The sequence below is a fragment of the Meriones unguiculatus genome, chromosome 6 (assembly GCF_030254825.1).
Source record: "Meriones unguiculatus strain TT.TT164.6M chromosome 6, Bangor_MerUng_6.1, whole genome shotgun sequence".
Classification (NCBI taxonomy): Eukaryota; Metazoa; Chordata; class Mammalia; order Rodentia; family Muridae; genus Meriones; species Meriones unguiculatus.
This window is the reverse complement of record NC_083354.1, coordinates 124,976,376-124,989,896: the sequence shown is the minus strand read 5'-3', so window position 1 is coordinate 124,989,896 and position 13,521 is coordinate 124,976,376. Positions and strand designations below refer to the sequence as shown.

Here is a 13,521-nt window from a genome sequence, read left to right as displayed (position 1 = left end):
ACGAATGAATTCAGCAGAAACAGCAGAATCGCCACGAGTCAGTGAAAGCGCCAAGACTCAGCTAAAGAGCCACGAGTTCTCTGGAGCTTTTCTCTCTGAGAAGTGAAGTGTAGAAAAATGGAAGACCAGTGAAGCAATGCAAAAGCATTCTCTCTTTCCTTGGGCTTCTATTTGTATTCTCCGAGTCCCCACAAGGCTGTTTTTCCAGCTGGCAAAAACCACGCTCCTTGCACGAGACATCTTCTATCAGAACATCAGGAGCCCTCGTGCATGTTCTCAGCTGACCAAGACCATATGCCTTCTCACAAGTTTGTTTTCAACTGAGGATGAACTAAAAACATTTCCACATCCCACATTTGGGACCAAAACAAAGACACATAATAGAACCCCAAACTTTCACTGTAATAGAGCAAGCTGGCCTTGAACTCAGAGATCTGTCTGCCTCTACCTCCCAAGTCCTGGGAATAAACACATGTGCCACCACCACTGGGCTAGACACTTATATTTTTTTAACTGTGAAATTAAGAGGAGATACAGCATCATATTATTTGTATTCTTTATCGTATTTTAATGTCTGATATTAAGTATATATACAATCTTTTTTTTTGTAGGAGTGAACTACTTTCTTTTATCAAAAAATTGCGGGTAAGTTTTTTTTTTTATGTAATTATTGAGTTTTGTAAAGGACCAAACATTTCAAATGCTGGTTTAATCACAAATATGTATGCATTTGTAGTGTTCTTTATTGAGCATGAAATAATCTGAATCAAGAGATGAATTTTGTACTTACTGGTTTTAATAAATATATTGCGCTCTTTTTAAACAACGAAAGTCTTTGGCAAAGTGTGGTGGTGGACACTTGTAATCCAAGCACTTGGGAAGCTGAGATGGGAGGATTTCAAGTTTGAGGTCAGCCTGGGTTAAGGAGACCTTGTCTCAAAAAGCTATATACAAAAAATAAAGCCAACCCTTTAGAAGTAGCTAGAAGTTCTGGTTGGAAAGATATTAAAAAAAAAAATCACATAAAAGGTGATGATGGGTACTTAGTGGCTGCACATTGGCTTGGGGCAGGCATGGGGCTGTGGTGTGGGTTTGATTCCGTAGCATTGCTCTCCCAAAAACATGATAAAGAAAACAACAACAAAATGATGTAATAGTGATTTATGAGCTAGGGATATAAATGTGATGATTTTAATGTATGAGATGTGATTTTATTGTGGACCTGAAACTGAAATTTAATGTGTTCTAGTATAGATGCCAAATTCTCAAAAAGGTCTCTTTAAAGAAAATACTTGGCATTTGACCGTAGCGGCACATGCCTTTAAGGGAAGTAAAGGCAGGTGGATCTCTGAATTCTACCTGAGAACTATGACAGAAACCAGAGCTACAAGGAGAAACCCTGTTTCAAAAAACCAAAAGGGAAAATAGATAGGAAGGAAGGAGGGAGGGAGGGAAAAAGGGAGGGAGGGAGGGAGGGAGGAAGGAAGGAAGGAAGGAAGGAAGGAAGGAAGGAAGGAAGGAAGGAAGGAAGGAAGGGGAAAGAAAATCTGTGGTTCTCTGAGATTGACAGGACACATGTGCACAAATACACTTTTAAAGATTTCTTGTATTTTCTTCTCATAGGAGCCACTGGTTTTGACTATTATTTTATCACTCTTTGTGAAGCTTCACAATGTTCGGGTCAGTATTTTATAATTTCATTTCAATTTATGTGAAATTTTTCTTTAAATCACAACTGCTTAAAAATAAAAAAAGCACATTTTTCTTTCTAAAAGGAGGACATTGTGAATGATATCACAGCTGAACACATTTCTATTTGGCCATCTTCCATTCCTAAGTAAGTAGTATATACTTACATTAAATTATGTTTTTAGAAATCATCCTGTTTGATATAGATACCGAGATAATTAAAGGCCACAACTGTGTAGGATTCTACAGACATCTTATGTTTTTCAGCTACTGTTGTTGTCTTCCTAATAATGATAAAAGTGATTGTGTTTTATAATCCCTGTAGAACTCTTGTACTGCTGTGATTTTTATCAGTATGCCAAAATGTTTGAGTTATTGTAGGACCAACCCATCCATTCACCTTCCTTTCTTTACGTGGAGTCTCTTTTTGTAGTCTAGGCTGGTCTTGAACTCTCAGTCTCCCCAGTGCCAGGATTACAGGTGCATAGTATCATGCCAGTTTTATGGCCCAAAGTTTCTTTTCCCAATTTCTGTCATCCCTCCTAAGTTTACTGTGTGCTTTGAAGGACAGGTCCCAACTTTATTTTATCAAACTTAGTGACATCTTTGAAAAAGAAATGCTAGGTTAAAAGCTAGTATAATGAATACAGCTATTTTAGAGATTGGAAAACAGAGATTCGAAACAGCATGTCTGGTGATGTTTCCTGATCTAGAGGCTGTGGGACCTGGGAGAAGGGAGCTGATAAATGAGGAGGAATGAAGTCTCCTGCAGTAGCCAGCTTTATTTAGAACATCAGACAGTTTATACTTTGTTGGTTGAAAAGAGTTACCTGAGTAATCACAGGGGTAAGCTTCATGTAGTAGACAAATGGCAAGAGCGTGTCTTTCCATAGAGGCATATAAACAGATCACAGTAGCTGTTGTAATGAATGGTCTGAAATAAGCTCACTCCTGTCCACTTAAACCTGGAAGGGGCACAAAAGCATAATCGGTGAACAGTATCATGTTTTTTGAAGAACCTGAGGTCACAACGTCACACCTTGTCTTGGTGTCTTGGGAGTTTTCCAACAAGCACTCAGAAACTTCCGTTGAGCCGTATTCTAACAGTGGTGCATGCCTATAATCCCAGCACTCAGCAGGCTGAGGTAGGAGGATCATTGAGCTTCAGGCCAATTTCGGCTACAAAGTAAGATTCCCCCTTCCCCCAAAAAATACAAAAGTAGGAGGGAGGAGAGCAGCCACGGCACATACAGGATTTTGGAGAGTTGGAGTGCATCAGTGACCTACTGTCCACTGTTTTCCAAAGGAGCCCGTGCACCCAGACTGCAGATTGTCCTGTGCGCGTTTCTGACGCCATACACAATTTGCTATATGCCATAGCATTCCAAGAATCAGGCAGAAACGGTTTTGTGTCCTGCTTCCTTACTCACTGATGCGGAGAACAGAGCTCAGGGCCAGTGCTAGACAGACACCCTGAGACTGAGCTGTATTCCCAGCCCCTACTTTTGTGTTTTTAACTGCTGTCTTCGTGATTGAATTTGTTACCGCTATCACCTCTTTGGGTTACGTTTAGACTATCACGTTGATTTCCAGTTTATGTTCATAAGAAGCAAATATGGCTCATTGGGTGAATTTTACTATGTGCACTTAGGCATGTGACCTCAGTCACTTGCTTTCTTGCTACATTCGTAATCTCTAAAATGGGGTATAAAAATAGTATTTACCCTTGACACGGGAGAGTTTAATAAGTTAGTGCAGGTTTGATTGCTGTCTTTTGTGATAGCAATACTTTAATGTAAGTTGACTCGGAAAAAAAATGACCAGAAAACACATTTCTCCTGATCAAGAATTTGTATGGATTTCTAAGATGACATTCCAAGAACAGTGTGGACAGCACCGGATTTAACTGTTACTACTTTACTACTGGTTGCTATGTAGACAGGACTGTTTGACCTGGTAATGTTTTATAGCGCCAGTAGAATAACATGGCAGTGTAACTGCTTTAGCTGTAAAAACAGAACTGGTTGTTTGCTAATAATACTGCAGTTTCTTCCTTGTTGTATTGGGTACTATTGTGGGTCATGATAAAAATCTAACCTCTTAGGCTGACAGTGTTCCATTGTAAGTGTCCATAACATGAGCGTGTGCTTCTGAATTGAGGCCTAGGTTCCTTTTACTAAGCTTTTGCTTTCTAGGAAAGAGGAGCTATCAGCTCAGTTTTCTTGGGTGCTGGCCTGACTTTTCTGGTTTAGTAAGTTCAGGCTTCCATGTTGACTCCAAGTGAGATCATTTGGCCCTTTCCCCTACTGCTTTTGTAACCTGTATAAAGCAATGAAGTGGCATGCTTGCTACCCCTAACCTGTGACCTCATCAGGCCAATGAAACATCGAATCTGGGCCACCCGAATGTGAAAAGTCCTGGTAGTTTTAAGGTCTCATAGGAGTATTGTTAGTATTTGAGCCTTTAGTTTGTTGTGGCTTCTAGAAAACAGGATTTTGTTGTTTCTCTATGTAAGAGCAGAGGTAAAAGGTTGTATGTATCATAGTGTGGCTGTTGAGACTTTGGTTGTGACTTACTTTTTAATAAGTGCGTTTATGGAATTTGAAACAGACTTTGAAAATAGAGATTAATGTGTAACGTTTTCTTCCAGCCTCCAGTCAGTGGATTTTGAAGCTGTAGCAATCACCGTGAAAGAGCTGGTTCGATATACACTCAGTATAAACCCAAACAACCATGCTTGGTTAATTATTCAAGCGGATATTTATTTTGGTAAGTAAGATATCCATTGCTTTGTTTTATTTGTGTAGCACTCTTAAGAGGTGAAAGTAATTTATATTACACATTTTATTATGATAGCTGAATTTTACTTTATTAAATTTTTGAGATAAATTAAGAGAATAAAATAAATTGTTTTATTTATGCTATTTTTGTATTTTTAAAAATTAATTGATCAATTTTTCGAGACAGAGTTTCTCTGTGTGGCCCTGGCTGTCCTGGATTCGCTTTGTAGACCAGGCTGGCCTCGAACTCACAGAGATCCACCTGCCTCTGCCTCCTGAGAGCTAGATTAAAGGCTTGTGCCACCACGCCCAGCTGGTTTAGATATTTTTAATTTTATATCTTTTTAAAACTTTTATTGATTCTTTGTGAATTTCACATCATGCACCCCAATTTCACTCATCTCCCCAAACCTTCATATTTGTCTTCTGCCCTTGCAACCTCCTCCTTACAGAAAACTGAAATTCTAAAACTCAAATAAATAATTAAAAAATATAAGATAAAAATATATCTTTAATTTTTTTTTTAACCTTTTGTTTTTGTATGTGTCTTTGTACGTTCATGTGTGATGCCTAGGAGGTCAGAAGAGGGCATCCGATTCCCTGGAGCTGGACTTAGGGACAGTGTGAGCCTTCTGACTTGGGGTTCTTTGGAAGAACAGCAAGCAGTCTTAACTGCTGAGCCATCCTTCTAGCACCCCTGCCTTTGAGTAGTGGGTATTTGGGGTTTTCTGATTTATTTTGTTTTTTCCTGAGGTTGATTAAATACATATATTAAGATTTATTTCACTTTTAATCATGGGTGTCTGTTATGTGACTGTTTATGTGTGGGGATACTTCTGGAGGGTAGAGGTATTGGATGCCTTGGATCCTGTGGAGCTGAGGTTAAAGGAATTATGAACCAGCCTCCTGACTTGGAGGTTGGAATGGAAGTCAGATCCTCTGGAAGAGCAGTATGTATTCTTAACCAGCGTTGTTCTTTGACCCTCATCTGTGTACCACGGTATGCATAGACAGCACACTTCAAACAAACAAGCATATAAATAAATAAGAGAGTAAGTTAAGTAAATGTAAAAATTCTAATTATGTGTGCTTTCTTATTTTTATAATCTCAGCACTTGGGAGAGTGACTTAGGGAGATTGCTGTAAGCTCAAGATACCTAGTAATATCAAGGCCAGCCAAGGCTACGTGATGAGACCCTGTCTTAGAACTCGGGAGAACATGCGAGTGTGCACGTGCTCTCTCTCACACACACAGATACATATGTAATTCTAATTTCCAAGAATACATACATACGTAATTCTAATTTCCAAGAATACAGTAATTCTAAAATCTGTATTCTTGGAAATTAATTTCTACCGTCCCCATAAATAATTCTATGTCATAAGATTTTCCAAGTTGTATGGAGTTTTCAGGATTCGTATTACTATACAGATAAAATTTCTGACTGTCATCATTTTGGGGATCAGTGTTTTTAAAATAGGAATTTCAAAATTTACAGATTCAAAAGATAAAATGAGCTTTCATATATGCAATAACATTGCAGGGGTGTGTGTGTGTGTGCAAGTGTTGAGATAGGGCCGTTTGTTACACGCCTTCTGACCCTGGATCTATGACCTAGCTGAGGATGACTTACACTCATATCCCTGCCTGTACTTCTAAGTGCTGGGGTTAGAGGGTAGAGGTGTGCACCGCCACAGCCCACTGACTGCTGCAGTTCTTTTGGGAAGGGTTAGAGACGGGTTTCTCTGTGTAGTTCTGAAACTCAGCAGGCCATGCTGGCCTCAGACGCAAAGATCTACAAGGCTCTGCCTCCTGAGTGCTGGGATTAAAGACGTGCGCCACCACTGCCTGCTAATTGTTGGTTTTTAACACTTATTTTCACCATGTTTTCCAAAAGAATTGCCAAATCTGAATGTCTGACTGCACACCTTTAAAAATTAGGACACATTTCTAGTCTGGATATATGGAAAATAAAAGTCTGCATGTAATAAATCTTATTCTATAAATTTAATGAGAAATCTGAGCTAGATTTTGGCTTGTCAGTTTTAGGAAGTAAAGAATTTATTGTATCACTTCAATTTTTTTTTTTAATGAAATCATTTGTTCACAGTGTTATCCTGAATACAGAGTTTTATCACTGCTCAGCCAAATAAATATACAGAGTTTTACCCTTTTTAAAAATTACATTTGTCTGTGTGAGTCTGCACATGCACATGGCATACATGTGGAGTTCAGAAGACAACGTGGGTCATTTCTTTCCTTTTACCATGTGGATCCTAAAGATCAAACTCAGGTGGTTAGGCGTGGCGGCAGCGCCGCTACTGCTGCTTTTTCTCTTTAACTTATTGTTTGAATCTGTTGCAGCTCTTGTATTTTAATGGCAAGTAACTCTTTACCCCTGTTCTCTACTTCAGCAACAAATCAGCATTCAGCAGCTCTTCACTATTATCTCCAGGCAGGAGCTGTGTGCTCTGACTTCTTTAATAAGGCTGTGCCCCCTGATGTATATACAGACCAAGTAAGTTGTTTTGTGGGCTTCCTTCCCTTCTTGCCTACCTTCATGTTTTCCTCATGAGCCCCCTAGGGCAGAACTTAGCGATATCTTTAGCTGTGGTGTAATAGGTTGATGGCTGTAGACCAGGTAGCTCTCCATTTGTTTGTTTTTGGCCTTTTGGGGACAGTCTTGATATGTAGCCCATGTTAGCTTTGAACTCCTAGTGATCCACCTCCTTTGGCTTCCCCAGTACTAGCTTTATAAGCATGTGCTACCATGCCAGCTTGTGTCTATAATGTTTGCTGCTAACTTTGGTACTCCCACCCTCGCCCCCAGAATCTCTCAGAGTCAGCCTGTTCAGAGCTGATTTCAGTGTCTTACTTTGCCATGTTCACTCCTAATAAACTAACCTGCCTTTCCACAAAGTCCTCCAAAATACAAAACACTGTCAGTCACTAAGCCCCAATCCTGAGTACCATGGTTGGTTCTTTTCCTCATTTAACTAACCCTGTTAGAAAATCCACTTAGCTCTCAAATTATATAGATTCTGTTGCCTAACCCCCCTTCTGTGTATATTTAAGGTATAAAACATGTTTTAATAAACCTAAAAAGTGATACTATCGTATAGTGCATTGCTTTCCATAGTTACCCTTTTCTGTAATAATACCTGAAACCAGGAATCGGCTCTTGTGATACGTACTTACTTACGATCCTAGCATTTGGAAGGCTGAGGCAAGAGGATTACTATATCACTACAAGTCTGAGGCCAGTATATACTCCCTAAAGTTCACTTTTCATTGTTGTTTGATTTTGAGACAGGGTTTTTCTACATAGCCCTGGTTGTCCTGAAATTCACTATGTAGACCAGGCTGTCCTTGAACCTAGAGATCTGCTTGTCTCTGCCTCTTGAGTGCTGGGATTAGTAGTGTGCACCACAATGCCTGGCTCTTAAAATCCACTCTTAACAGTTGTTTTTTTTATGTGCACATTGCAGTACCGTGGGATGTTGCAATCTCACTCAGAGCTTTGTGTGCTACTCAAGAACTGTACTGCTGAGCTATTTCCCCAGCCCCCCAAGACAACATTGCTCTTCCTTATGCTGGCCATTAGGTCTCTAGATACATTCATTCTTGCTGGCTATAAACCATTGACATACTTTTTCCCCCTCTCTGCCTAATGCCAGATTATGCTTGGCTCTTTTAATGTACATTGCTATTAACTCTGATTTAGACTACTAGTATAATGTAACAAATGAAAACTTTTAGCACTTAACAAGTTTTTAAGTAAGATTTAAAGATTTTTTAGTAGCACTTTTAAATTAGCAAAATTGATTGGGAAGCCCTGAGTTCCCACATAGTTGCTCTCTTCCCTCGTCCTTCCTGTCTTTCTTCTGTTGAGATCCTATACCAGAGTGGTACATTTATTATAGTCAATGGTAGCTAGTTTTTGAAAATAATTGTTGTCTTTTTGTAGGTGATAAAACGAATGATAAAGTGCTGTTCTTTGCTGAATTGTCACACACAGGTTAGTTTGTGATACTGTGGTACTGGCTTATATTATTGTGTGTTAGGGCTTATATGTTAATTTATATTGGAAGTAGCTTTTATTTTGTATTAGAATGGCTGTAATTTTCATGTTTAAGTTTCTTAGTAATTTATAGAACTGGACTAGATGCAGGTAAGGAATTAGTAAACATTGACCATTGAACTTAACTGGAAAAGAAACACTTTATGCTTTCTTACATTTATAATGACATATGTATACTAATCATTGGGGAAGTACAAATCAGGTATGGTTGTGAAAAAATTAGAAAAATTCCTCATGCTGCAGGAATAGGAAAAGGTGCAGCTTTGGCAAATGGTTTGGCAGTTCCATTTCTACTTAAATACTTCAGAATTAGAAAAGGTTATACAGCAGTGTTCACTAGAGAGCCAAAAATAGGAAAGAAAAAAAAATCCTAGTGTCCATTAACTAATGAATGGTTAAGTAAAATGTGATGTATCTATACCTCAGAATCCTGCAGCTAGATAAAAGAATGTGTTACATATGTGTACTACAGCTTGAATTAACTAAAAAAACTATGTGAAAGACAAGGTTATATATGGTTTGCTTCCATTTGTAAGAAATGCTCAGAATAGGCAAATCTGGAGAGACAGAAAGTATGGTCTAATTTTTATCAGAGGCTCAATGGAAGAATGGAGAGTTCCTATTACTGGGCATTGGATTTTTCAGGAAGGGTAATGAAAGTGCTTTAGAATTAATGGTGATAGTTATACAAATTTTGTAAAGATATCTGTGTTTTGTTTTTTGTTCTTGTTTTTTTCAGACAGGGTTTCTCTATAGCCCTGACTGTCCTGGAGCTCACTGGGTAGACCAGGCTGACCTTGAATTCAGAGATCCCTCTGCCTTGCCTCCCAAATGCTAGGATTAAAGGTGTATGCTGCTACCACCACCACTGGGGTTTTTGTTGTTTTTTTTGTTTGTTATTTTGGAGACAAAATATTACACACGCGCGCGCGTGTGTGTGTTTGTTTTTGGATACAGGGTTTCTCTTTGTAACAGCCTTGGCTGTCCTGGACTCACTTTGTAGACCAGGCTGGCCTGCAACTCGCAGAGATCCACCTGCCAGAGTGCTGGGATCACCTGCATGCCCCACTGTGCCTATCTTCTGTTTTGTTCTTTAATAGTTTTTATGACACATGAACTAATACAAATATTTTCTACTTTAAAAAGAATTTTTAAATTTATTTTTTGTTCTTTTGAAATGGGGTCTGTATAATAGCTATCTTGGAACTCACTATGTAGACTAGGCCAATCTTGAACTCATAGAGATCTGCCTGCCTCTGCCTCTTGAGTGCTAGGACTAAAGGCATGTACCACTATGCCTGACTTTTAACTATTCATTCATTCTTTCATTTATTCATCCATCTATCTACCTTATCTATTTTTTTTTTTTTTTTGAAACAAGGTTTCTCATACCCAGCTTTCAGCTATTCATTCATTCATTCATTTATGGTTTTTCGAGACAGGATTTCTTCTTTGTGGCCCTGACTGTTCTAGAATTGTCTCTGTAGATCAGGCTGTCCTCAGAAATCCACCTGCCTGTGTCTCCCATGTGCTGGGATTAAAGGCATGTGCTACCACCACACAGCTTTTTTTCTTTCAACTTTTTATTTTTAAATTTTGCTTTTTCTAATACTAGAGATTAACCCCTATTCTCATAAATGCTAGCAGGTGTTACAGCACTGACCCATAGTCCGAGTTCCCTCCAAGGTAATCATTCAGACCTACCTGCCTGATTGAACTGATGTTTTCTTCTGTATTAGAGATTGTTGACAATGTTTTCCAAAACGACCTTCTGTATCTGCTAGTATAATTCCATGTGTCCATGTCCTTGAAGCTAGGACATTTGCTTGGCAGTTCCCATCTCCAGCTTCTCATTCAAATGAAGAAAGATCTAAAACTTTGTGAGTTAGGTTACTGATAAACTAGTTTGTGGCTCGATAAGACCCAAAATTGTTGGGTAAAGATTTTTGAAATGAAAATTAAATGGGATTATAAATACGAGCTGACTTTATCCAGCATGAGTTGAAGTATTCCTAAAGAATATATTCATGGGGCTGAAAAGTTTGAATATTAAAAAATAAACATTTACTCTCCCAAACCAGGAAAGGTCAGGTTACTTTTTTAAAAAATATTTGTTTACGTAGGTGGCAATTTTATGTCAGTTCCTCAGAGAAATTGACTACAAAACAGCCTTCAAGTCATTGCAGGAACAAAACAGGTATGTGGCTTTTTTGTTTGTTCTTTTCTTCAAGCATAAAGCTGAAGTTTTTTTGCATAAGAAGTAATAAGATTCTGTTTTGCAGCCATGACGCTATGGACTCCTACTATGACTACATTTGGGATGTTACCATCTTGGAATACTTGACTTGTATCCTTCTACCAGTGCATGTGATAGCACAGCAGTTCATGTCTGTTTAAAGGACTATTTCACAGAACATTTTCCATCTAAAATAGAAACAGTTCAGAATTGTAAATAAAAATTTATCACGTAATCTTTAATTACTTTTGTGTGTGTATACATTCTCAGTGCATGTGAATCTCACACACATACCTGGAAGACAACCTTGTCAGTAATTTTCTTCTGCCATATGCGTCTTGGGGATTGAGCTTTGGTCATCAGACTTGGCAGAAAGCACTTTTGCCTGCTGACCTACTTCACCAGCTTCAGACAGTTGAGATCCTACCATAACAATCAGTTTTATTATTCTTAACTGATACATTTAGATCTTCATCATAAAAGAGGAGAAACAGATAAAAGACAAATTGCAGTAAGTTGCCTTATACCTTTCCTCAATAGTGTTTTCAGAATTTTCATCTCACAGGGTCCTTACAGTGGCTTACTCATTTTTTTTTTCCCTTTGCTGACTTCAATACAAGTATCTCTACTACTGTTCAAACATGTCAAGAACAGTAATTTTCTAAGGACATTTCTTATCCAGGAACATTCAGCTTCCTTGAGGTTCCTGCTTTGCCATCTTAATGGTTAGCCTTCCCTGGCCATCTTATAAAATAATTGGCCTCCCACCACCCTGTTACTCTCCTTTTGAAGTTTTTCTCTGTAACACCAACATAGGGCCTGCTATATATTTATTTACTGTTCTGTGAGCTCTTGGCTTGTTCATTGATAACTAGACTGGTTCCTGGCATCTAATTGCTGCCAAACAATAAAAAGTAATTTATTTAAATTTGATTTATATCTTTTAACACTTCTATTTTTATGTCCTAAGATCTAAGGACAACTTGAATTAGTCTGTCCTCTTACATAACTATGTGAGTGTCAAAGATTGAAACTCAGAATATCAGCTTTGACAGCAAGTTCCTCTACCCACTGAACTATCTTGCTAGCCCAATATTTAAAATTTTACACCCACCATTCCTTGTCCAACCTGTGGTAAATCACTACAGCTGTAGAATTTTTTTTTTAATCATTCATAAAAGTGTGTGCTGTTAGTACCTTTTAAGACATACTTGGTTGAAGTTATATGACTATTATTTAACACTCCTAAAAATAGTGAGGGGAATAAAGAACATGAAGTTAGCTCGTTTGAATGCCATACCTTCTCCCATTTTTTTCCTTTTTTTAATGGTGTACATTGAGTTTGTAGTGTTTAAACGTGGGCGTGCATGTGCTGTGATGCACATGTGGCAGGCAAGAGGACAGCCTTGGGTGTTGACCCTTGCCTTCTACCTTGAGACAGGGTCTTTTGTTCATTGCTGGGTGCATCACACTAGCGGGTCCGAAGGCTTCTGGAAATTCTGTCCTCACCTTTCATCTCTCTGTAGGGACATGCTGGAATTACAGGTGTGTGTGCTATTGTGGCCAGCCTTTATGGTTATCTGGGAACCTGAACCTAGGTCAGGTGTGAGTGGGTATAAGGACAGATATTTAGAACATAGTTAGGAAATGTGTTGCTTTAGTAAAATGGTAGTTGTAGAATTCTCCTGGACAACCTTGACCACTAGATGTATTTATTTTTAGACAGGGCCTTATATGTAGCCAACCTGGAACTCACTATATAGACCAAGCTGGCCTCAAATCCAGATACTATCTGCTTCTATGTCTTGAATGCTGGCATTAAAGGTGTGCACCACCGCGCCTGCCCCTTCTCCAGCTGTATTATTTTTAAACCATCTTCTCCTTTAAAGGTCCTAACTTCATGTTTCATAAAGTTTATAACTACTTACAATCTCATTTAGCCTCCTGGTTCTTCAACATGCATTGAGAAGTATGGGCTTAGCCTTTACCCCCACAATTTAGAGGCCTCTTTCAGCCAGTTTTACTCGCTACCTTTACACTCTTCTTACTGTCAGGTGTTTTGTGTGGTCTTATTACTATAACCCATTATGCCCATGGCCTTTTCTGCCTTCTTTGATTCTGTGCGTCTCAAAATTGGGTTTGTGACCCTCACTCCTGTTAGCCCCTTCCAACCACCTTCCTTTCCTATAAGTACAAGTACTATGCTCAGCATTACTGATAGTCAGACAAGGCTTTTTAATTCATTTAAGTTTTCCAGGTTGTCTGATTTTGAGCCAATATCAAAACATAACTTGGTAACAAAACAGGTCTACTGTTGGAATTTAGATTTGGATTTCTTTTTCTTCTGGAAAAGCTCTAACCATTGATCTGTTTTTTTAAAAACCCTAATCATACAGACTTGCCACTTCCAAACCAGTGTCCATTTTTGCCCATTTCCTTAGCTCCTTTCATTGTTTTATCTTATTAGCCTAAATATTCTTTATTTATTTTTATTTGATATACATTGGTGCTTTGGCTGCATGCATGTCTGTGTGAGAGTGTATCCCCTGGAACTGGAATTACAGACAGTTGTGAGCTACCTTGTATGTGTGCTGGGATTTGAACCTGGGTCCTCTGAAAGAGCAGTCAGTGCTCTTAACCTCTGAGCCATCTCTCCAGCCCCCTATACATTCTTTTTAGTTTGTGATCAGATTCTTAGGTCTCAAAATTTGTTTCCATTAGACACTCCATAGCA

General features: G+C 38.6%; 1 protein-coding gene across 1 annotated transcript in view; it reads left to right on the top strand.

The window, feature by feature from the left end:
* The window catches only part of Ints8 (integrator complex subunit 8), a 49,276-nt gene that overhangs the window by 35,179 nt on the left and 576 nt on the right, over nt 1–13,521 (top strand). The window contains exons 18-26 of the mRNA XM_021657613.2: nt 612–645; nt 1,624–1,680; nt 1,776–1,837; nt 4,340–4,458; nt 6,885–6,988; nt 8,438–8,488; nt 10,675–10,748; nt 10,834–10,898; nt 11,255–11,298. Coding sequence (XP_021513288.1) covers nt 612–645; nt 1,624–1,680; nt 1,776–1,837; nt 4,340–4,458; nt 6,885–6,988; nt 8,438–8,488; nt 10,675–10,748; nt 10,834–10,898; nt 11,255–11,298 — 610 coding nt within the window. The remainder of the gene's footprint in view (nt 1–611; nt 646–1,623; nt 1,681–1,775; nt 1,838–4,339; nt 4,459–6,884; nt 6,989–8,437; nt 8,489–10,674; nt 10,749–10,833; nt 10,899–11,254; nt 11,299–13,521) is intronic.